Source organism: Neolamprologus brichardi, chromosome 13 (assembly GCF_056152115.1).
Source record: "Neolamprologus brichardi isolate AB-2024 chromosome 13, ASM5615211v1, whole genome shotgun sequence".
NCBI classification, from domain to species: domain Eukaryota; kingdom Metazoa; phylum Chordata; class Actinopteri; order Cichliformes; family Cichlidae; genus Neolamprologus; species Neolamprologus brichardi.
The window spans coordinates 16307755-16333362 of NC_142116.1; the positions used below are offsets into that span (position 1 = coordinate 16307755).

Genomic DNA, 25608 nt, shown 5'->3' on the forward strand with positions numbered 1-25608 from the left:
ATGTCCTATTTAAGAAAACAGTAGATTTTAATTTAACCAAAGTATAAATAATGTCGTATGGCAGCATGGTAGTTAACACTGTTGCCTCACTGCAAGAAAGTCCTGAGTAAGACTCAAGCATCTGGCTGGGACCTTTCTTTGTGGAGTTTGCATGCTCTCCCCATATCTGTGTGGGTTCTCTCGAGGTACTCTAGCTTTCTCCTACAATCCAAAGATATGCAGTTAGTGGGGTATGGTCAATTGGAGATTCTAAATTTCCCACAGGTATGAATATCAGTATGAATGGATGTCTGTCTTTTGTGTTATCCCTGTTTCAGATTGGCGACACATCCAGGGTGTATCACCCTCACGCTAGGGTAGCTGGGATAGGCTCCAGCATCCCCGTGACCCAGATAAGGATAGACTGAAGAGAATGGATGGATGGATAAATGTTTTGCTCACAAAGTATTTCTACATGCCTCGTTCTTAAGCTGAGTGTATTCGTTCACTCTCTCCACAGCTACAATATTGGTCTCCAGCGCTGAGGTCGTCATCACCAGCCAGTTGAGGGTCTGGGTTACCTGCAGAACCCCAACAGGAGAACCCCAACTGTGTTTACATTATTTCTGCATTTTAGTAATATCACACATATAAACACTGATGAAATAAGGATAAATTCTGAGTGTTTTTGTGACATACATTAAGGGCATATGATACAGATAGGCCAACCACATTACTGTCAATAGAATCTCTGGAAATGACAGCAAACAGAGCAGCAAAAAACACCACCAGGTTTCCAACAAACTCCAGACGTATGGCCAGCCATCTGTCAAGAAAACAAACCCCACAAAAATGCACACAGACAAATTTTAGGGTCAATTAGCATCACATGCTTATCTGTGTTTGGTACACTGTTCAATGTCTGACCTGTTAGACACGATCCGCAGGTAGATACTTTTGAGGTTCTCATCTATAGTTACTTCATTGTGTTTAAGAAACCTTTCTTGATGCTTGTAGGCTCTTATCACTGACAGGCCAGACACCGTCTCACCAAAGTGAGAGTATATCGGTGAGCGAGACACCGAGTCCAGCCGGCGCAGCTGTCTTGAAGTGGCAATATAAAAGCGCTGGGTGTAGAGAGAAAGACAAAACAAAATCAGTTTGCATTTCATACTATAGGAAAGTTAGGGTAGCTTTTTTACATATCTTCTTTACCTTGTTTAGCTTACCTGTACAAAGAAATAGATTAGAGCCAGAGGAATGATAACTATGGCAAAGAAAGGAGTTGCCATGCAGATGACAAATATTGTCCCCAGTACAGACATCAGACACAGAAGGCAGGAGCGCAATTTATTAGGAATGGTCTCATCTATGGTAAAAATGTCCTTTAGGATAATATTTGGAGAGTTAGTACTTAAGTAAAACGTCAATTTTATTTATAGTGCACATGTAAAAACAGAAAAAGTACATAATTAGCAAAATTATAAGTGTAAATAATACTAGAAGAATGAAGTCAATTATTATAAAAGCTAAAGTCAAGATATTGGAGAAAATGTCAATGATAAGTCATGGATGTTTATCAGTGACTAAACACTTTTAAAGTTTTGAGTTGTTCCTGAGATTAGAGCTGTTCCAAAGAATACAGTCTTACTGCCATGGTCCTGGGTCATGTGACCCAGCGTTTTGTGTTTATTATTATGATTATTATTATTATCATTATTATGTATTCTGCTTGTGGTTCTGTTTGTGGTTTCGGGTTCTGTTCTTCCTCTGTTTAGTGTTTAGTCATCCCTGCCCGAGTGTTCCCTCTGTTCCTCGTCTGTACCTTGTCTCTGAGACCAGTCTGTGTATTTCCTGTTTTACTTTGAAATGCCGTGTCTGATGTCAGTGTGTTCAGTTTTGCACCCTCCCTGTTTTTTCATGTTAACAAGGTTCAGTTGTGTCTCCCTCCTGTGTAGTTTCTCTGTTTCTCTCTGTGTATTTATAGTGTGTGTCCTCTCGTGCTCGCCGCTGGTCTGTCTGTGTTGTCTCCCTGAGTCACTCTGTGTTACTTCCGTGCGTTTCCCCCTGCATGTCCTTCTGTGGATTAAGGTTTCAGGTTGGTTTTACTACCTTCCCCAGTTTAGGTTTCCTTTAGGTTCTGCACATCTCTGTGTAAAAGCTCGAAGAGTTGAGCGCGCACGGGCAGAAATGTTGAGAGCGCAAGCAACGCATTGCGAGCGAGCGCAAATGCAAAAACTGAGCGAGAGGGGCTGCTATTGCGTGTGTGTGTGTGTGTACGGATAATACTGAAATACATTTTTTTTGTGCGCAGCAATGAATTTTGTTCACTCAAATTTAGCTTTTCTTCGCTCAAAATAAATTTCTCCTCAAAATGCAACACTTGCACCTGCATTTATTTATTTTTTTACGTGCGCTCAGAAAAGTGGCACAAAATAACGCCATACCGCTAGCTGTGACACTTACAGCCATTCTAACGACTTAATAATTTAATGATTAATTATTTGTCCATTAAGACCCTTTTGTTGGTTGAGAAATTAGCTCCTTCTTCCCTTTTTCAACAAGTGGCTGAATTTAGTAGCCGCAGCTAACAGAGACAAGAGATCTACACACATATTACAACATTAACGCAAATAGGTTGATTTGGGACTGTGCAAATAAAACTGAAATGAACTGAACAGCATATTGATTTATTGAATATATTCATATTAAATTCATATTGACTCATAGGGAGTCATCTAATTGTTTGAGGGATTTTTCTTGATTGTTGTAAGAGCTTTACCTTCACAATACAATGTACCTTAAGGAGAGAACAATTTTAAGAATATTTAGGATTGTATTAAAAATGTGAGATAAAGTGGGAAAAATTAAATAATACAAGTGGATATACAACTTGCAGCAAACACAAATGAAGCCTTTTTAAAAAATTAAATGTTTACTTTTTTCAATTTTTAGCACCGTTATTTTAGAAATGACATTAAAAACTAGTTCTAGTTTGTATTTAAACATACAAGCCACAAGAAGGTAACATAAATATTGAAAACTATGAAAAGAATCCTTAAAAAGTGAACCACAAGATCCTACTTTTGCAAAGCGGTTGATCACTCTTCCAATAGGTGAAGTGTCAAAGAAAACCATAGGAACTCGCAGGATGTTGTTAAGAAGTCGTGAATGCAGGATACGAGATGCATCAATGGAAGCATTGGCTAGGAGCAGTGTGCCAAGGAACACAAAGAGACCTGCAATAAAAACAAGAAAGTTTTTAAATAATAGAACTACATTTTTAACAAAGTCAAATCCACTTTGGACAGAACCTTGAACTTACAGTAACACTCAGGTGTGCTTCTTCCTGCCTACTGATATAAAATGGCTGTTATTATTACAAAATATTTATTTTCGAAAATGCTAATTGTCATTAGGAATCTTGTTAATTGGAGACCAGACCAGGTTTGGATGTTCAGAAATTCTTAATGACAAAGTTTAGCTTGCATGAAATTCAGGGTTGCTATCTCTGCTGCCACAGGGCAAGAGGGAAGGCACAAGCTGGACAAATCGACAGTCTGTTGCAGGGCTATAATGACAACACAAATAGTATTTCACTTTTATCAAATTCAATTCTTATAAAAAAAAATAGTTCAATCAGTAATATATATACTGCATGTAAAGCTGAGCTCAAGATGAACCAAGGTCCAAATTGCCAGTCTTTTTACAATATAAAGCAGCTGGAATAAAACATATCACTTTGACAATGTAATTGGTCACCCATTCACAATATGAAAGAGCAACCAGCACTATTTCATTGTTATCTGTACCAGCATTGGCAATTCAATAATCATTTCAATAATTTCCTGGTGTATGTTGATATCAACTATTCTTCCATTAGATTTTTATTTATATTAAAATAAAATGTGCTGCATGTCAAACTTTTGGTGATTTTAATATCATATGAAAAGAAAAAACATACTTGAAAGGTGCAAATAAAATACTGTTAAAGAACTAATAAATAACAAATGTCTTCCCTCCCTTTGTACTCCTCTCTACTTTTATACTCATCTCCCTCTATATCAGCCCCATCATTCCCCCAGACCGAACAGCTCTGAAGCATCCACCTTATTTTTTGTTTTGTTTTGTTTTTCATTGATTTGTTTAGTTTTATTACACTTTTTTTTATTACACTGAGCAGTTTAGCTTGAGAAGATTCAGTTCAGCTTAACAGAATTCTGTATATAAATAAATTCCTCATTATTGACATAAGTGCATAGGCACCTATAATTTCTTTGCAGCATGGGTCCCTGTGACAAAGGACCTAATGCACACAGTGCACAAGTCCTCTAGTACAATAAAAAGACTGGATGTTTAGGTTGTCTGAATAGCGCTCTAAAAATGAGTGGATCCTAAATAACAGAGTAGGGAATTTTCCTGTCTGTAAGACATAAAGTTCCTTGATGTTAATTTGCACAAACCTGAAAATATTTGCAAATACAAAAGGAATGACTGTTCAATTACCCTGAGCCACTCCAAGAGCTCCAAACACTCCCACCCTTGTGTCCCTCTTCCAGGAAGGGTATGTCATGTTGTAGTACTCCACAGAATCACTGGTCCAGTCACTCAACCACAGATTTTGACCAATCAAAGTAGCGTTCTGGATGAAGTAAATCAGGAAAACCATGGCAGAATATCCCCAGCCCATGGCTCGCAGGTACTGCAAGAACACTGCAAACTTCACCTGGAAATCAGCGCGAGACGGCACTCAGGAAACAGGCTATCATTTGTTGTAATCTTGCGCTAGTTATACAAAAACATTTTGTTACCTGTCCTGTTTCCATAGTTTCCGTCTCTATAAGCTTCTGGCCTTTCTTTGGTTCATCAGCAGATTTTTTTATGGAACTATTTCTTCTTAATCTGACACAAAAAAAAAATAGAGAAAAAAAATGAAATGGACATTCTGCTAAAGATGGTGTTTGAGACAAGCTGTTTCCCTGGTTTCATCTGCAACTTTAACAAGCTCGAACCTGCCATTGCGCTGACTGCGGCGGATGCTGTTTTCTTGCTCCAGTGTAAGAGAAACAGTGTCCTCCAAAGCACCGTCAGGTTGGGCATAGTCTCCATCTGGGATGAGCTCAAAGTCTTCTGCGTCCTGGCCCTCACCTAAAATAACAATATACATGGTGTTTTACATATGTGGCAGTAATTTATGGTATTTGGGTCAATATGTGAACAACATCAACACAAAGTATTCATAAAAGATGACAAAAAGAAATTTAATTCATTCATATTTGTGATGTATAATTTTAGCATAGGTTTTGGTTTTACAGCTAACAAAAACATATGATGTGTGCAGATTATATTTCTAATATACTAAGAAAAGGTTGTAATCACCTGTTTCTGAATTTCTCTGATTGTTCTGCTCAGTGGCATATGTGTCAAGAAACTTAGAAAAAGTTCCTCCACTGGCACGAAGGTTTTCATAGGATCCAACTTCAGAAATGACTCCATTCTCCAAAACCACTATTTCATCCACGTATGGCAGGAAGCTTATGCCATGAGTCACCAGGATACGAGTCTGTATGGTCAGAGATATACGAGACTGAAGTTTGAATTCACCAATCAAATAGGGTTAGATAGGATTTAGAAAAACATTGTTAAGTATTAAAGGAAAAGAAAGGAAAAAAACAAATTATGTTTAAATATGTTTATAAATTGTATTTATCAAAAAGAGAATATGTTTCCGTTCACAGACTGAATTAACAATAATTGGTTTAATCATTTAAAAATCAGTTATAAAGCCAAACCTTTTCTAACTTGTAATTCCATTTCCGAGTGGCTTTTATTCCTAACCTTTCATAATTAGCTATTCCGTTATCTTGGTCATTTAGTGTGATATTTAGCCTATTGTAACCTCTACGTAATGCTCGGGTCCTGGGTAAAATGAGGTAAAATACAATAAATTAGACACCATGTTTTCCAAGCAAGTAACAGCTGGACTATCCTGTGCAGAAAGTATTTGTCAAGATTCATCAGAAGAAATTAAATGGGAAATAGTCGAGTTTTTTTTCACTTTAAAGACTGATTTCTATTTAAAAAATTAATTTTAAAGTAAAATGTTTAGCATATGTTTTTAAGCACAAACCTTGTCTTTAAGTATTCCATTGGGTCCAATTACATTTTCAAATAGATGCTTTCCTACATGGGAGTCCACAGCAGACAAAGGGTCATCTAATAGATAAATATCAGCCTGACTGTAGACTGCTCTGGCTAAGCTCACACGCTGCTTTTGACCCCCTGAGAGATTGCTGCCCTGAAAAGAGAAGAAAGGAGGGGAAAAGAGACACACTCTTTTAGCCTTTCCTTTATAATCAGAAGAGCTCTTCTGTTTTGTTACTTTTTTTATGTATTTAAGAAACAAATATTTTACATGTGTTTACAATAAACGCCATACACTGCATTTGCATACAGGAAAAATACTTGTGTAACCAAAAACCTGAACCGTTCAAAGTGTAACTCACTTTCTCTCCAATCTCAGTGAGGTCTCCTCCAGGCAGCAGCTCAAGGTCAAGGGCAAGAGCACAGGCCTGTATGACTTTTTTGAAGATCTCTTCCTCATGTGGAGATCCAAACAAGATATTATCCTTCAAAGTAGCATTTTGGATCCAGGCTTGCTGCGGTACAAAAGCAAGAGAGCCCTGGAAAGAAACAAATTATGACTCAATTACAGATGTCTCACTACATCTATCTTATCATAAAAAAATGGCATCCACACGTTTTTATCCAGACCAAACACTACAGTTGCCAGGTGAAAAACAAATAATTTTACTGGAAATCTAAGAGAACAGTTTATTCTGTGGGTAAAATGGTTTGAGTTATAAGCAAATCATCTGCCTCCATTTCACAAAATTTGTGCAGAAATATACTTCTTTATTCAGCTGTTTTCTCCTTCAATACTGATGAGTTTAGACCAGATTATCAAAACTGGCTTGAATGAATTAGGCTGGTGATGTTTTTTTTAAATTTCTGCATCTTTACTTTGTTTCTTAAAGTCTTTAATGTTTAATTGGTGAATTATTTAAAAAAAAAAAATTAAAATATTGTATTGTGATTGTTAAATTCTACGCTTTTTGTCCTCCTTGAATGTAACTACTACTATGTAGATCACAAAACGTTTATGCTTTTCATGTAGACATATTGTTTTCAGTGGGACACTATGAGTCTGAATACACTATGAACTTTTTGGGATTTCCTTATCTGGATGATTGAGAATGCATAAAGGTACTGCTATATAGAGGAATTTTATACTTTTAGTCATTAAAGAAACTGAGTAAATGATTCAATCAACATTGAATTTCTCTGTATTTAAAAACCAAAAAAATAAGGAACATAATTTCCTCATGGAATAATAAAGTATTCTGATTCTGATAATCTCCTGAAAAAGTCTGCCTTCGTGAGAGATGAGCGAAGGCGCTGAAGTAAAAACTGAAGCAAACTTAATTTGATTATGCCACAGTCATGCTACATGTTGAGTTAAAAAAACAAAAAAACATTTGTGTGAACATTTATGTTATTTTAGTTAAGACGTAGTTCGATGTTATGGATTTTCCATGTTTTTTTTTAATGCACACTGATAAATACAAAGGGGAAAAAAGTCATTACCATAATGTTGATAAAACCTTTGGTACTGTGCATCTCTCCAAGGAGGGCTGACATAAGAGACGACTTTCCTGACCCAACAGCTCCCACTACAGCAACCAACCGACCAGGCTCAATGTCCAAATTCACACTGGACACACATAATAACTATACTCAATGCTGTGAACACATCAGGGGCAAATAAACAGACTCGAAAAACTGAAGCAATGCTAAAAAATCCCGGTGAACATCTCACAGTTAATTAAGTTAACTAGTAACTTTTTGATGACCAACACAGACATACTCTTTCAGCAGAGGCTTTGCATCTTTTTCCCAAGCAAAGGAACCATCACATATGCTCACAGCAGTATCTAAAAAATGAACACAGACCAAGACAGAGCTTAACAGATGAACCGCACACATAAAAACTGTGACTAAGCTTCAATCTTCAGCTGTAGAAAAGTGCAAATTCTAATGGTGAACATACTGAAACTGGGGTCTTGGCGCACAATGTCACTGTCGATGTCTTCCCCTGCCAGAAACTTCTCCAGGCGCTTCTTAGACACTGCTGTCTGAAAATTCAAAGAACAGGTTAAGTTTGATTTCATCACAGGCTTGATACATGTGCGTGATGTAGCTCTGTTCACTTACTTGTACAATGGAAGCAATGAGCGTGGGCAGCATGGTAAGAGGAGCTCGGAGGATGTTGAAGAGAGAGATGGAAGTAAAAGCTTTCTCAGCAGTTAACACATTATCATTGCTCACACTAACAAATACTGCAAACGTGGCCAGAGAAACCTGCAAGTACAGACAGTTTAAGAAAAAAGTTTGTTTACCATTTGATTCTAATCTCTGCGAAGCTCTCTGACAGAACTCACCAGAGCTGGACTGCAGCATGAGGTAAGAATGGAGAAGGAGTGTAGGTAGGCAAACTTCTTCATGACTTTTAGTTCTTCCCCTCTAATGTCTTCCACCTGCTTCTGGAAGGATGGCTCCCAAGCATACAGCTTCAGAATCTGGTGGGAGACAAAAGAAAAAGACAGGGAGGAGGCAGTGAGGCAGAAGGAAGCACTTATGGTCAAAGTTACTGCAGTTTCTTGAAGCATCAATGTCTTACATCTAAGGAAGGCATCTACATACACCATGAATACACTGAATAAGGGAGCTCACCTTTATCCCATTTAGAATTTCATTCATGATTTTCATTCTCTTATCTTTAAAGTTCATGTTCTCTATCTGAAAAGAGACACAATGTAGCTCATGTTAAACAGGCAATAAGACAATACTTAAATAAAGTGTTTTGAACAGCAATTTATTCTGTGTAATTCATTTGAAAAAACAAACAAACAACTTTTTCACCAGCAAGAATCGCATGTTGAAAGTTACAGTTAGATCACTTTCTTCACATTAATGTTAATATTAATTAAACTCCAAAGAAATGTTTGGTCTGTTTATAGAAGGGAGACTGGTCTATGAGAGCAAATCTGTATGTTGACTGTGAGACACGTAGCTGAGCCTGCATGCTATGTCACTCAGTTGTCCAACTACTTTTGAGGGGGACTGTATCAAAATCTATTAGACAGTCAATGCAATACTAAACATCTTGAATAAAACTTTAAAATTTGCAGTTTAATCTCATCTTGAATTATCTTGATTTAGAATCTCGCACAGAGGTTTACAGAAGCAAAGAAGATTTGGCAAGTATTTCCCCTGACCTGTAGTTTTCTGGCCTTGGTTGCTAGCAGTGCATTGGTTGGAATTATTAACACCATGACTCCCAGTCCTGCCAACACAGAAGGTCCTAACTCCAGCCACAGGAAAACAATGGATATGATGATCTGCAGAGGGCAGGACCACAGCAGGTGGATAAAGTTGGTCACATCATTGAAGCGCTGGGCATCTGCTGACATCAGGTTCACCATTTCCCCTACTGTAGACTCCTTACGAGTGTCATTGGACACCACTAATGCCTTAGAAAAGGGATAAAAAGGGCAAATTAATTAGAAAGTGGGGTGAAAATTAAGTAAGAGAAGCATATAAGTGATATTTTTTCTTACTCTGTATGTTTTAGTACATCAACAAAGCAGGAGATGGGTCTTTGTGTCACTTTTCTTTTAAACCATAACCATACTCTAACCCTATATATTGAAAAAAGCAAAGCTGACCCTCTTTAAGAAATAATGTAAATAGTTTTTCTGTGACAAGTATGTGCTGATAAAAGTTATTTAAAACTGAAACATCTGATAACTTGTCATGGTCCTGGGTCGGTGACCCAGTGTTTTTGGTTATGTACTTTTATTTTTGATAGTTTTGTATTTTCTAGGGTTTAGTGGTGTTCCTCTGTTTGGTGTCATCCCTGCTTGTGCATTCCCTTAGTGTAGTAGGTCTCTGTGTTTTGTCCGCGTCTCTGAGTCTGTGTCATTATGTGTATGTGTTTCCTGTTTTACTTTGAAGGGCTCTGTCAGTGTGTTCTGTTTACATTTCCCCTGCCTCGTCAGTTGTCATGTCTTCCAGGTGTGTTCCCCTCCTGTTTCCCATCCCCTGATTCCTGGCGTGTGTATTTATATGCTGTGTCCCAATTCGGGGTATGCACGCTTGAAGTACGCATTTTAAGTGCGGTTACGTCACCGCCACGCGACGACGGCTGTCCCAATTCGAAGTGTACTTCAAATGCATACTCCAAATGCGCCGTCGATTTCCCCAAATATCAAGCGTGGTCCGGTGCACGCTTCGTGGTCCCATATATCCCACAATTCATAGCGCGTCGGTGGGTGTGGATAATTTTGCCGCAAAATATGGCAGAAGGGAGCGGCCGAAAACGAAAGAACATTAAAACATTGCTGTTGGCCACATGTCGGCAAAGTTATGTGACACTAGTGATGTTTGTACTTTCAGCATTAACTTGGTTTTAAAGCCTCTACTTCTAAATATACATATAGTCGACCTTAATCTTACAGAGAATCTGATGATTTTATGGATAATTAAAGTCAGTCATATATCCACAAACACAACAAGCTGACAGTCAGTGATATAGATTATATATATATATATATATATATATATATATATATATATATATATATATATATATATATATCATAATAATCTGACAATACTATAATATTGGCCATATTATATTTACATTACCATAGTGAGATGACTTTAGTCTCATGAACAACATTAACTAATTATTATTTACTAGCTAATCTTAAATGACTGTTCAGTACAGAAATGAAGCCCTTGAATCATGTTTTACAGTCCTGTGGTTTCAGCCTCAGATACTCAACTAATCACAGTGATGTCATGACAAAAATGATTGACCAACAAAACAATTTTCTCCTTCATTTCTGTCAAGCAAAGCTGTATGTAGCGTGTCTCGCGGTTAGTATCATGGTTGCTAGGCAACCTGAACAGCGCGACGAAGCATATACCGTCCCATTTCACAAGCCTCTCACTTCCGCACTTCTCGTACTTATAGTACGCACCGTACGTAGTACGCGTAGTGTGCGTACTTCAAGCGTGCATACCCCGAATTGGGACACAGCAACAGTGTGTGTTACCTCGTCCTCATTGCTGGTTCGTCTGTGTTGTTTCCCTTCGGTCTCCCTGCGTCTCTCCGTATGTATTTCCCCGGACCTCCCTGCATCTTCGTTTCTGGTTTGTTTTGTTAGTTTTACCCAGTTTAGGTTCTAATTTTATGTTCCCAGTGCCATTGTTGTTTGTATTTCCTTTTGGTTTAATAAATACTCACCTGCACCTGAGCTGCCGCATTTTGGGTCCTAATATATTCCACACGTCTGCCACACCGGACGTGACACAACTGACTTAAGCAGAAAATTATGACTAGTAATTTTTTTCTTCTAATGTGTAACAGTAATTTATATTATACAGCATTTGATTTTTTTTTCACACCAATGTCAATAAATGGTGTTCTGTCACGCCTGTTTTTACCTTTTTATACACAGCAGCCATAAGTGCAGTGCGAACCTTCATCCCCAGCACATTGCAGCGCTGGATATACTGCTGTAGGGTCAGAGACTGTAGCAGAGCCACCACCATCAGCAACACTGCATACAAATAGCCCTCCCAGGCATATCTGGATTTGTCCTGAGTGAACGAGATCATCAATCTAGGAAAAACAGAAAAAAGAAGAAGAAAACATGCTAATCTCCTGCTTCATCTTTAGCACTTATCTAACAATGTCCTCATTTCATCCTGCCACTCCTGTTATCGGTTATGAATGACCCCCTGCCTTCTTCTCATCACATCAGAGAGAGGGTGAAAAGGCTTAACATCCCTTTTTTTTTAAGTGATTTATAGTTTTAATCTTTATTTTTAGCCTCATTTTTTTTTTATTGTTTTTTTTAATTTTTGTTTAAAGATAAATCAAAATATAAGCTTGATCAATATGTTAAATGAGAAATGTAGTTTGAGTAGTGAAACAGTCTAGATTTTGTGTCTGTAGACATGATCCAACTTAGTTCTTTACCTATTGGTGTCAGCAATGTGAAGGATGTCTCTTAAATGTTCAAATGTCATGAGATCTTATAAGTTAAGAATTACGAAGAAAATGTAAAGAAGTGGTGTTGAAGTAAACTTTGATAAATCGGATAGATAGTGTGTGGTTGGACATCAGATGATCTTAGGTCAGCAATGTGTTTGAATGACTAGATAGGAGGAGAGAGAAGGGGGGGGGGGGGCAAACAGGCACTTGGCTGAGGATAAAAGAGAGCGCCCAGATGCATTCTTTGCTCTTCCCTTCATCTGCTGTGAGATGAACAGTTCAGAAGATTGGATCTCAAAGTGAACTTTGTGTCTGACGGAGGATAGGACTACAGAACACTGAGATAAGCACATCTTCAGACCTGGGCGTGCCTGTGTCCTCTCCAATGTTAAGAACAAACTCAGCATTAAATTCACCTTTTAACCCATTGTGAAACAGTACAGGTAAAAATCTGAGTATTGACCCATTTTAATGTAAATAGCTCTTACGGGTTACTTCAGCCCTTTACGCATAACATACCCTTGAGGCCTACTGTCAAGCCCTCTAAAGCTAACCCACTTAAATACCAAGCACACCAATAAAGAGGGGAGCCGCTGTAACTATGTGCCTGACAGAGGCCAGGACTGCAAGGCTACTCGGGTCCCTGGATTTTATCAGATAAGCAGGGAAGACATACGGATGATTTTGAGACCATTAAAGCTGGGCGAGCTCCCTGAGCCACATCAGCCCCATCTGAACTCTGCATTACCTGCTGGGTAATACTCATATAGCGATTAGAACTTCTTAAACAGAGAGCTGACCCAGACTTCCTGTATTGGGGTGCTGGTCCCGCAGACTGACAATAGGGAATAGTTAACCCAAAGGATTATACAAGGTAACTGCAAGTGAATAAAAAAAACCAAACATCTGTGACAGATAATTGTATAAATTCCTTTCCTTTTGTTAAGGAATATATATATTTTTTAGTACTTATTTTCTGATTATTTTTGTCTTATGCAGGCCAGAATATTAAGAGGCCACTTTTCACTCATTAAGTGTTTTAAAGGTCATAAATTGCTAAGCAAGACTGGAACACTGTGCAGAACAGAGAGTCTTGCGCAGAGCTGCAGAGTGTAGGCAGAAGTTGTTTTGATCAAAGCTGTGTGTGACGTGTAAGTACCAAAATAACAGGAGGAGGGAACTGACTATAATCAGTGTTGGGAAGGTTACTTTTAAAATGTATTCCATTACAGGTTACAGAATACATGGCCCAAAATGTATTCTGTAACGTATTCCGTTACGTTACTCAATGAGAGTAACGTATTCTGAATACTTTGGATTACTTAATATACAGTGTTGGGGAGTAACGGAATACATGTACCGCTGTTACGTATTTAAAATACAAAATATGAGTAACTGTATTCCGTTACAGTTACCATTTAAAAAGGTGGTATTTAGAATACAGTTACTTTGTTGAAATAAATGGATTACACGGCGGTACTTCCCTGTTTCATATTGTCGCGGGTCAGGACTGTTTGGGTTTTGTTTGACAGCTACGTTCTGTTGTTCCAGGCGGCAGCGTTACGGTTGCCATGGTTACAGGGTGACGCTCTCTCTCTCTGTGTTTCCTGGGTGAGAGAGGCCTTTTTGTTGTTGTTGTGCTAAGCTAATAGGCAGAATGCTACAGGTATAGCTCTAAAGAATGTAGCATCATAGGCAGTGTAGTCCGTGCTGCAGGGAGAATGGACTGCCATACACGTTATGTGTCTGTGAGCGAGGGAGGGAGAAAAAGGAAAAGTAGGAGCTGTCATCCAGCAAAAACAGGAGCTGGAAGCATGTAAATATAATAATAACCACTGCAGCCAAGAAGAGTGCCTGACGAGCCCAGTTGTAAGTAAGCTATTAAGACTCGGCTGTACACCGTGTTCGTGTTTTCCTCCAAAAACAATAAGTTCCGTTGGAGCAGCCGTTCAACGCCTCTCTCTGTCTCTCGCAAGCAAAGTTGACCCAGACAACAAAGTAAAGCTAGTTTTCGGCTACGAGCCCGACACGGAACCCACCGTATTAGCCAGAGGTCCCTTTACTACGGTTCGGAGCCGCGGACCTTCAGTAACAGTAATAAATCACAGCAATAGTACATTCACGTAGTTGTAAACAGCATGATAATATATTAAGTAATCCAAAGTATTCAGAATACGTTACTCTCATTGAGTAACGTAACGGAATACGTTACAGAATACATTTTGGGGCATGTATTCTGTATTCTGTAATGGAATACATTTTAAAAGAAACCTTCCCAACACTGTTAATATATTATCATGCTGTTTACAACTACGTGAATGTACTATTGCTGTGATTTATTACTGTTACTGAAGGTCCGTAGTAAAGGGACCTCTGGCTAATATGGTGGGTTCTGTGTCTGGCTCAAAGCCGAAAAATAGCTTTACTTTGTTGTCTGGGTCAACTTTGCTTGCCTGAGACAGAGAGAGGCGTTGAAAAGCTGTTCCAACGGAACTTATTGTTTTTGGAGGAAAACACGAACACGGTGTACTGTCGAGTCTTAATAGCTTACTTACAACTGGGCTCGTCAGGCACTCTTCTTGGCTGCAGTGGTTATTATTATATTTACATGCTTCCAGCTCCCGTTTTTGCTGGATGACAGCTCCTACTTTTCCTTTTTCTCCCTCCCTCGCTCACAGACACATAACGGGTATGGCAGTCCATTCTCACTGCAGCACCCGACTACACTGCCTATGATGCTACATTCTTTAGAGCTATACCTGTAGCATTCTGCCTATTAGCTTAGCACAACAACAACAAAAAGGCGCTCTCTCACCCAGGAAACACTCAGAGAGAGAGCGTCACCCTGTAACCATGGCAACCGTAACGCTACCACCTGGAACAACACAACATAGCTGTCAAACAAAACCCAAACAGTCCTGACCCGCCACAATATGAAACAGGAAAGTACCGCTGTGTAATCCATTTATTTCAACAAAGTAACTGTATTCTAAATACCACCTTTTTAAACGGTAACTGTAACGGAATACAGTTACTCATATTTTGTATTTTAAATACGTAACGGCAGTACATGTAATCCGTTACTCCCCAACACTGACAATAATATAGGCTATATAGGCTTCTAATGCTTCAGATCTGCAGATGCTTACCATCGTGCGAATCGCTCTTCCGGAAAATAATATATTGAATAAAATGATTATAAATACTTTGACCACTCTGAGTCTGCATCTTCTCTGTCCAGTAGAAGAATAAAAAGAACTGGGTTCAATACTTTCCTTTTCTTTTTGAAAAGTATGCATCAGAAAGTCAGAACAGTGAACTATTAAGAGACCACTGTAGTCCACTATAGGGTACAACACAGCTGAGTTGCTGGTTTAAGTCCAGCGACATTGTACAAGCACAACATTGTTCTTCTCTTAAATCTGTTGTTTTATTTCTGTAACGTTCTGTAATATCTTACTCACTTAAGGAGCTGAGGACTGACAAAGGCTAACACATCCTGCAGAAGTTTGAAGCAGAAAGATTCAATCAGAATCCTTTTAAAGGTCTTGTAAATGGTGGTAATCAGCCATGAATTGGGATAGTTCTCTTCCTCCTTATTGTCCTTTTTCTTCTTTTCATCTTCTTTCTTCCCCCTTTCCTCCTAAAGGAACAGATCGTTTAAACACAGTTGATGAGATTTATTCAGAAAAAAACATAGTGATGTTGATTAGTGGTGTTATTAAAATCCGTTTAGACTGTAGCTCAATATAGTGTACATGTGTGTGGAAGTGTTTGAATGCTCTCACCATCGTTAGTACATCCTGACTGACTCCTTTCCCCAGACCACTGGAAAGCCCATTTTGCTGTGGGTCTTCCTGGGCACTGTCTCTGGTTTTAGCTGATTTCTTTTTCATCTTGTTCTGGAAGCGGACCCTAGCTGCATCCAACTCAGGCTTCATGAAATGCTGGAAATGCTCATTGATGAAAGCAGTGCTATCACTCTCATTCAGATCCCACATGTCCTCCTGAACCAGAGGTTGTTTGTAGCCTTTTAAGACCATACTGTATAAACAATGAGAACTTTGAAGACATGGAGCACATATGTAGGTGCTTGTTAAGATTCCTACTATACTGACTTTAATGTTACCTGTTTAACCAGTTTAAAGTAATTCTGCTCAAAAATGCTGCACCTGCTTCAGGATTCTGTGGATAAAAACAAGATTAACGTCCGACTCCTTATGAACTTTGCCCTCTGAAAACAAACAAGCAAAATCAATAACAAATAAAGGGTACCTTTTTTATAAAGTCTTTAGCTTCTGGGGGGATATCAGCCATAATAGAAAGAACTAGTGCAATCAGTTCAAGCCCAAAAGAAATGTAGAAAAGGCTGAAACGTGGGACATCACGGACCTCGCCCTAATTGCCAAAAATGAGAGAAAGAAATACTTTAAAGGGTCCCGAAGAAAAATGAAAATGGTGTGTTACTCAAGATATGGAGAGCTAAAAGACAATCATATCAAGTTATTGCACCATGTCTGAGTAAATCTACTATTTGTCTTCTACTTTAAATCCAATTTGATCACATGTCTTCACTCATACCAGTCTGAGAGCCTCTCGTAGGAGGGTCTGGAAAGGAAAGATGTCACACACTACAAGGAGCAACCAGAAGAGGAAAATAGAGGCAGAGTCTATTGCTCCTTCCCGTCTTAATCCTTCATGGCAAAGCAGGACAAGGATCTAACAAAGAAGACACATCAGAACATAAAAAACAAATCCTTTCAAATTTAAATAAATAAATATAAAGGTTGCTCTATTTACCCATGTGACTGCAAACAAAACTGGATTTGTGTAGTTTACACCAGCATTTTTTGAAGATTGGTCACTGTTTGGACCAAAATCTTCTCCTAGTGTGACTCCCAGGTGTGCTATGGCCATCAGAAACAACAGGGACGCCACAAGCTGAAGGAAGAAAACACAGAAGAGACAGGAGAATAAATCATGTTATTTTATGCAAAAAAAATTTTTTAATAATCTTTTGCATAAACTTTTAACCAATACTATGTTTTTGTTTTTTCATGAGATAACAAATACTTAAAACTAAGTTCTTTCCCTTCATTCCTTCAAGGTTTTAGAGAAGTGATAACAGATGCTTAAAATACGCAGCGCTGGAATGAGACATCCCTTTGCCCTTTTGCTGTAAATGACTTGTCCTTTCCATGTTAGAACATTTCATACACAGTATATGCATTTATAATAATATATAAACTCACAGAGAATGGCCTCTTGGTGTTTTTGACCTTAACAGAGAATTTACACTACATGTGTTTTAGCTTCAATGTTTACACTCTTTTTTTACACTGACCTTTGGAAAAACATTGTTCTTTTTATATTACCCCAGTCCTCGAGGGCCAGTGTTCCCAAATTTTTCCATGTGTCCCTGCTGCAACACATCTGAATAAAATTCAGTAGGTCATAGGTTCTCAAACTGTGGTACGCGTACCACTGGTGGTACATGGGCTCCCTCTAGTGGTGCGCAGGAAGTCTCTAAAATTTATTGAAGACTGAATAATATACCATGTTCTGATTCAGGGATTTCTGAAAAATTAAAACGTAAAGCTCTGCTATCACTTTCGACATAAATGATGACAGGAAACTAAACAGCAGTGACATTTATATGGTTACTGTAGTTGGACTAGCTGGTATATAATGATGTGCTACGTGGTGGCTAGCTACACAGCTATAGTTAGCATAATATAAACACAGTGAAGCTGGAGGATGAACGCTAACTTTTTTCAACTCGACAAAAGTTAACGTGAGGTTTCCCAATGTTTAGGGACAAATGCAATCACATGTCGGGATGATGTAAATGACCAAAAGTCAGTCAGGGGAACTACTGAGATAATCCATTCACAGTACGAGGTTGGTCATTAATATACTGCTGCATGGGCTGGGCTGTTGTTACATTGTAAGGTTTTAAAAACTGAGTTTTAAAATGAATAGTGGTAATAAAAACAAAAGAGCCATTTTTTAGGGGCTTGTTCAGATTAAGTAGGACAAGATACAAAGCATTAAATATGTTAAAAACACAACAGCCCTAATAAATGCAGAGTAGTTTTGACCCGAAGGCAGGGTTCATCACTTAAAGACTGGATATGCCACCTGCTGTGAATGTTTTATTGCAGTACAGTTGTTATTATTATCACTTGTCACATCCTGTTTATGACAGTTAAAATAAATAACATTCACATAAGAAATAAAATTGTCTCGTGTAAACTGTATATGGTGTTAAATAGACCTATACTACTGTACTTTAAAGTCGGTCATAATGGTGGTACTTTAAAGGCCATATATTTTATAAGGTGGTACTCACTGTGAAAAAGTTTGAGAACCCATGTAGTAGGTCATTAGCGAGACTCTATAGTTTTTTTAAAACGTACATTTTTATTTAAATTTACTCGAGTAGGGTTTGGGGTTGCCACCTCAGCATGCAGTCAAGGCATCAGAATAATATACGAAAATAATGAAAAAGCCTAACAATAGGTGCAGTTGTAAAGAGGATGGCACAGTCTGTAAAATGAGTAATATATGTATTGATTGTGTTTTTCATTGTGTAGCTAATTTTCTGCATTTGAAAATGCATTTGTGAACTAGCATGAAGTGTGGAAAGAGGGGAATGTTAATGCAATACTGAGAAACCCTCAGATTAAAGTGAAAACTAATCTTTATTTAGGATGATTACAGTCCATAGGGGGAAATGAACAGCAAAAATCAAGCTTTTTCAGAAAACTTGGAGCACTTGAAGGCAGGTTAACAAATGACCTGACAAAGAACAGAGGAAATAGGTTATAAAATCCACACATAAGAATTAAGGGAAATGGACATAGCTGGGGAACAAAGCACAACTTAAAAAGAAAGCAAAACTAAATGCAAGAGACAGGAGAAAAATGACTAGCAAAATCAAAACAAAACAAAACAGGGAATGAGAAACAATAGTTTGAAAGAGGGAGACAAGAACTTTACAGAATGAAGAACACTGAATGAGCACATTGAGCAAACACTGAGAGAAAATCTTCAAAGTTCTACAATCAGGACTATGCTAACTTTGTACTTCTACGTAGTTCTACAAAGGTCCCTGCAAAGTCACAGAAAATGTTAGTGGTAACGGTAAACAAAACCTTTAAAGCACTGTAATTCTTCATACTTGCAAACTGCTACACAGCATACAGATTGGCAATGTGCCTCATTTTTGTGTAAGTCCTGATGGTGTCTGTGAAGGTTCTCAGTCATCCAGGTCATCGTAGTCTAAGGAGCTTGGAAAGAAAAGCGTCTGAACTTCTGTAAGTTGCTTGGAGAGGTTTCACCTCTCTTCTCTTCCAAAAGGTAAAAATTCCAAACTGTCAGTTTGTAAGCATCCCATAATCCACAGTGACCTCTCCATATAAAGTCTATTTCCTTTCTGTATCGTTGCTGACTTGAAAGTGAACTGCTATTAAGCTTGGATGGAAAGTGCCCGTCCTTCACGCCTAGTTTCTTTTTAAAACTAAAATGTGAAATCTTCTGGAGTTAAACCCTTCACTTCTTAGTGACATTTTTGTATTAAAAAAACTAACAAAATTTATTTAATGCTATTAAATCATATAGTATTTTTAATTATACAATCCCGTGATTTCATAGGCATTTAACATGTATTGTCCAAACTCATTAATATATCTTGAGAATAATATAAAATATGTATTTCTGTTTTTATAGGTTTATGGTATATTTACCAGTTTTGGTCAATAATTCTAAAAAAGTACATAACCAATAAAAAATGCACCATTTTTTAAATTATACCCTGTGTGGGTTTACAAATACTAAATGGAAGTTATTTACTCATAAAAGGAACATTTATAGATGTTGTCACCATTTTCTTGGGATGAATGTGTGAGGTCAAATATTTCATGAATCATACTTTATATGCATTTTTATGATTTTGGCTGCAGTATAGTGAGCAATACCAAAGCCTGGAATAAGTATGCATTTCACATACCACCGTGACCACTGTCACATGAAACCAGGCTGTTATACAGAAATAGGAGAGGCAGGTTACCACCCCAGATGTGTCCTCGCCTGACCGGAGGAAAGTGTAGTGCCAGAAGGCTGCGACCAGCCTTTGGGCCAACGAGGGAAAGCCAAGTCTAAACCACGGCGTCTTCCCAACAGTTTTGACCAATTAAAAGCATCATACATAATTCTCTGTAATGTTAAGTAAAGGTCGCTCTCTTTCAGGACGTTGGTTAGAGCTAACTGCTTGCAGACTGTGGTTTTCTGAATCAAAGAGATCCATGTACATGCTTATGGGTTGAACTGCTTGAGGCAATAAATGATTAGAAACTTGGGTTCAGACTACATCCTTCTTTTACCCAAGATAAAAAGAATGCGCAACAAATGCTTCCATCAAAACACAACATATGTGTTAATTGTCAACAAATCCAAGTAAAGGTACATAAACTACTTTTTAATGTCATTTTTTCATCTTTTACTGTCATTTTACTGTAATTTGATTCATATTTTATGTATTAAAAAAACAAATTCAGTTTTTCCTCTAAATCCTCCAAAACTTTACAGTAAAAAATATTTCTTTAATGGATTGGATTTATATAGCGCTTTTCAAGGCACCCAAAGCGCTTTACAATGCCACTATTCATTCACTCTCGCATTCACACACCGTGGAGGCAAGCTACGGTTGTAGCCACAGCTGCCCTGGAAGCGAGGCTGCCATATCGCGCCATCAGCCCCTCTGGCCATCACCAGTAGGGTAAAGTGTCTTGCCCAAGGACATAATGACCAGGACAGAGAGCCCGGGGAACGAACCGGCGACCTTCCGGTTACAGATACGCTTCCCAATCCCCTGAGCCACGGTCGCCCGTGTATACAGTTAAACGTTTGAAATTAGAACACAGCTACCTAAGCTATAAACTGAAACAACAATTTTTTTTATAAAGATGCCTTAATTAGATGGTATTTCTTACCTGTTTGCAGATGTAGAGCTTGGACAGCTGTTTTGTGTTTACATTTGCACTCTGACAGAGAGCCAGCAGGTGCCATGGGGCACAGAGCCACAGGAAACAAAGGGGGATCCATACAAGAACTGTCTGTTCCACACATAGTGGAAGGTCTGGGTCTGGTCGCTTCAGATATGTAGCATTCTGAAGGATACAAACAAAGATGCATAACAAAGTCCTGCTGCCCTTCTAAGACAACCAGAAAGTTGTTTTAAAAATGCAACTGATTAACTTTCTGAACCCAGAAACTGTCTGAAACCAGAAAGTTAATTATTTTCTTTTCTGCCTTTTTGGAAGATGTCTTTCATAGTTGCTGTGACAAATACAAACCATGACCTTCCTGTTTGTCCAATCTGTGTTGAACAGACTGACACAATAACATGAACAGCTTTTTACACGTGCATCTTTCATTTTTACTGCCTTTTAATCAGCTTCACTTTTCTTACAGCTTTAATTTCTCCAAAGCATAAAAAAGTAAAAAAAAAAAAAAAAAAGATCTTTAAAAAAAAAAAATAAATAAACGCCCAAAACTATGACATCAACATGTCCCTGACATGGTATTATAAGGTGTTATATGTCTGTTTGCTGTCATTCTCATCTTACATTCCAGACAAATTACTTTGTATGTTACTAGTCTGATATGTTTGTTTGAATTAATTCTTCAGTCTTTCTGCTTGTTTAACTCACCCAAAAAATGGACCCACAGTACTCCTCCAGAGCTGCAGCACACATGCTTTACAGTGATAGCTTCAGTCAACCTCAGCTGATCAGACAAGCCGACGCCTCTTACCGTCTGCCCCACTACTGCCGTGTTTTACTCAAATACTGCTGCTTTCTCCTCTGTCCACCCACAGTTCACTGACAATTGTAGGATGTGGCTGTAAGGGACTTTGATCCGTGAGGTTTTTTAAGCAGAAAAAAAAAGTTACTTATTCACTCTACAGAGAAACAACATTAATTCAACAGAGAGGTGCTGGATTAGTGAAGAGAATATAAGATTTGAATCTGTGCCTGGTTTCTACAAAAAGTACACTACAGGCTACAGTGGGGTCATTAGATCCCTTTTGCTGTTATTTTCTACATAAATATTTAAAACCAGTAAGGTTTTGATAAATGACTGTTGTCTTACTTTAAAATAAGAAAAGTACTCTAGTTCCACTTTGTCATAAATACACATACAGTTGTGGTCAAACATTTACATAAACTCATCATTGATATGAATGTCATTCTGTTTTTTGGCTTTTAATGATTTCTTTGACGTCATCGTTTTCCAGGATGAAATGATTGTACAGCATACATCCCGAGTCACTTTAAAAAACAAGAATTGGGTGCACAAGATGAATTTATTTTGGATTTTCTCTAATCAAAACAGGGTCAAACATATAAATACGTGTCCACTAATATTTGGTCAAACGTCCCTTTGTAAGTTACACCTCAGGGTGACATTTTTGGTTGCTGTCAACAAGATTCTGGAGTAATTATGGCTGGATATTTGACCAATCTTCTGGACAGAATTGGTAGAGTTTAAATTAGTGAGTTTTCTAGCATAGAACCGGTTTTTAAGTGTAATCCACAAATTTTCAGTAAGGTTGAGGTTAGGGTTGGGAAGACCATTCCCGAAGCCTAATATTAGCCTGTTTTATCCATTCCAAAGCCAATTTTAATAGATGGATGTAAATGGATGCAGAGGCCTGATGAACAGACTGATAACATTGTATCAAAAAAGAGTTTTTTGAAATTAAAACCAGTTAAGCATGATTTCAGAAAGAAATTTTATTTTTCACACATAAAATGTGTTACATATACAATATGTTTTCCCTATGTTGTTCCCTATAGATACGACACATATGTCAGTGTTTCATTACATAAAAGTAAAATCAGGTCTTCACAATGAAACCTACAAATAAAACACATACACAAAAAATTGTGCCCTAAATCTTCCCTAAAAGAACAGTAGAAGTATAGATTATAAATGTGTGTTGCTTTCTAGTGTTATCCCAGCATCCTTTGCCATGGCGTATAAATGACCTTCATTTTCAAGCAGGTTGCTCAGCGAATCAAATTCCACTATTTTTCCAGCATCAAGCACCATCACCCTGTTGGAAAGACACACAGGATTTAATAGTAGCCCACTGAGAAATGTCCATACTGTGTGGCTTTGGCAGGCCCAGCTCAAAAGTGAAAACTGATGTGTAAATATTTGTGCTGTCTCTGTGAACAGTTAACTCAGGGGAGATACAAACAGACACTGGAGGGAAAGGGTACGCTCATTATTCTAAGGAATCAAAGTTTAAAGGGTTACACAAATAGTGCTGCCTTTTATTACAAGGTTGAGGTCAGGACCAATCTGTTGTACTGCTAGTTGTTCACTTTTGTAATGTCCTGCTAAACTAGCAGAACTATCTAGCAGATACCCATTTAAAGATTCATTGAATCCAAGTGAAGTTACTAGTGATGTAACTTCTTGACAAATTTGAGGCTAACTTTGACCTCACACATGTGGAACTTTTGTTACGTTAACTGCTGAAACACCAAAGTATAAACCAAAACAGAACAGAAATGGAAAGCAAAATAATCTAAGTAATGAAAAGAACACACAGAAGACCTACAAATGCACAGTATCAGATAGTCGGCTCAACATTTTAGCCAAAATAAAGTAACTTACAGTAAAGTAAGTTTAGGTTAAGGTAAAGTCCAAATGTTAAAACTACTAATGGAAAACAGAGAGTCAGTACCCCTTGGTCTAGATCATTTGGTCAAATATTACTCTCATGTATGATTAGGAGTGGGTTTAAAAAAATCAATTTACTGATTCAAATCGATTTTATTTTGAATAATGCAATATCGATTCAGTAAATCCTGAAATCCTTTTTTTAATATAAATGTATTTTCCAGAAACACCAGCTTAAAGCTTACAAAACTATTTCAGCAATCGCCTTACAGCTAAACTAAGGTAAATGGATTCCACGAAAAAGATGTAAACACAAAGCAAGATCCGACGGCACGTACATGTACATGCTGTTGGGTGCTGAAAGCTGATATCTCATAGATTCTCAAATTACATGTTTTGTCAATCTCCGACCAAAATTCACTGAACCAGCAGCAAAACAAGACCAAATTTAAGCTTCATGTCAGAAAAACATTGTCATGAATTCCAAAAATTTCATCCAAAAATGTTAAGGGAAAAGGTATAACTCACCTAGAGCTGTCCATGATACTGTGCAGGCGGTGGGCGATGGTAAGGACTGTGCAGTCTGAGAACTCTTTGCGGATGGTGTTCTGAATCAGGTTGTCTGTCTCCAGGTCAACAGCTGCCGTGGCTTCATCCAGAATTAGGATACGTGACTTTCTCAGGAGAGCTCGAGCCAGACACAGCAGCTGCCTCTGCCCAACACTGGAAAGATTGTATTACAGCATTGATATCTTAAGAGGGTTTATGCACAAAGCACACAAGGAACTCATGTGTATATGAAAGTTTATGCATGCATGGTTTTTGAAAATTGCATTAGGTTTAGACTAATGAAGTGTGGAAAAGATATACATCTAAAGAAGTTTGCAGCTTATGTGCCAACATTCCCTAGGTTTGAGTTTGAAGTCATCATTTTCAAATGACCACAGAGGCCGTATTGTTAATTTTATTACCCACCTGAGGTTTTCTCCCCCCTCTGCCACTTCATGCTGTAACCCTTCCTGCAGCCCTGATACATAGCTCTTTAGATGAGAGAGCTCCAGCGCTCTCCAAATCTCCTCATCGCTGAACTTGTCAAATGGATCCAGATTCATCCTCAGTGACCCCGAGAACAAAACGGGATCCTGTGCACATGGGATTAAAAATGTCAGTGTATTTTTTTCATAATATGCTTAATTCTTTGACAAGGTTATTGTCTATATTGATGTGTATACCTGTGGTATAATCGTGAGTCTGTTTCTCAGGTCATGCAGGCCTATTGTAGCGATATCTACATCATCAATGCGGATGCAACCTTCAGCAGCTTCAATAATTCTAAACAGGCAGTTGGTAAGACTTGATTTCCCAGCTCCTGTGCGACCGACAATACCAATCTGAATGCAGCGAGGGAAAACACATAAGATCAAAATAACAGCTGGCACATATTTGAAAAAAGTTTTCATAAACTGTTGTCACAACAGGTAAAGAAAAGGCATTAAACAATGCAGTCACAAACATTTATACTCAGTCTGTACTCAGTGTGTAAAAGATTTGTTTTTAGCAATTTAAGTAATGTAATGTGAAAACAGAAAAAAAGGCAGCTGGTATTTTATGGATTGTATAATCAATTCTTCTGACTGTAGATAATTCCACAACATAAGAAGCTATATCTAGTTCTTTTATATGTTGTTGCAATACAGACTGTCTTTTCTAATGTGTACTTTGGCTTCACTGTATTCAGGGTGTTCACATTGTGTTCACTTCACATTATCAGTATGTCATTTGACATTTTATCCTAAAGATAGGCT

At 38.0% G+C, this 25608-nt stretch overlaps 2 protein-coding genes across 2 annotated transcripts in view; both read right to left on the reverse strand.

Annotated features, from left to right (window-relative positions):
• Positions 1 to 21954, reverse strand: part of LOC102787717 (ATP binding cassette subfamily C member 2) — a 28702-nt gene extending 6748 nt beyond the window's left edge. Inside the window, 27 exon segments of the mRNA XM_087850236.1 lie at positions 459 to 560; positions 679 to 805; positions 907 to 1106; positions 1209 to 1364; positions 3064 to 3218; positions 4486 to 4705; positions 4791 to 4881; positions 4992 to 5127; positions 5359 to 5542; positions 6110 to 6277; positions 6486 to 6662; positions 7627 to 7753; positions 7907 to 7973; positions 8090 to 8174; positions 8254 to 8400; positions 8481 to 8618; positions 8773 to 8838; positions 9318 to 9572; positions 11554 to 11731; positions 15571 to 15749; positions 15895 to 16150; positions 16236 to 16291; positions 16382 to 16504; positions 16688 to 16825; positions 16907 to 17047; positions 21100 to 21276; positions 21820 to 21954. Coding sequence (XP_087706362.1) covers positions 459 to 560; positions 679 to 805; positions 907 to 1106; positions 1209 to 1364; positions 3064 to 3218; positions 4486 to 4705; positions 4791 to 4881; positions 4992 to 5127; positions 5359 to 5542; positions 6110 to 6277; positions 6486 to 6662; positions 7627 to 7753; positions 7907 to 7973; positions 8090 to 8174; positions 8254 to 8400; positions 8481 to 8618; positions 8773 to 8838; positions 9318 to 9572; positions 11554 to 11731; positions 15571 to 15749; positions 15895 to 16150; positions 16236 to 16291; positions 16382 to 16504; positions 16688 to 16825; positions 16907 to 17047; positions 21100 to 21276; positions 21820 to 21864 — 3894 coding nt within the window. The 5' untranslated portion in view covers positions 21865 to 21954.
• Positions 21955 to 22931: 977 nt separating this feature from the next.
• Positions 22932 to 25608, reverse strand: part of LOC148099919 (ATP-binding cassette sub-family C member 2-like) — a 32357-nt gene continuing 29680 nt past the window's right edge. Inside the window, exons 29-32 of the mRNA XM_087850237.1 lie at positions 25036 to 25194; positions 24779 to 24945; positions 24332 to 24526; positions 22932 to 23228 (exon numbers count right to left, since the gene is read on the reverse strand). Of these exons, the coding sequence (XP_087706363.1) occupies positions 23099 to 23228; positions 24332 to 24526; positions 24779 to 24945; positions 25036 to 25194 (651 nt within the window). The 3' untranslated portion in view covers positions 22932 to 23098. The remainder of the gene's footprint in view (positions 23229 to 24331; positions 24527 to 24778; positions 24946 to 25035; positions 25195 to 25608) is intronic.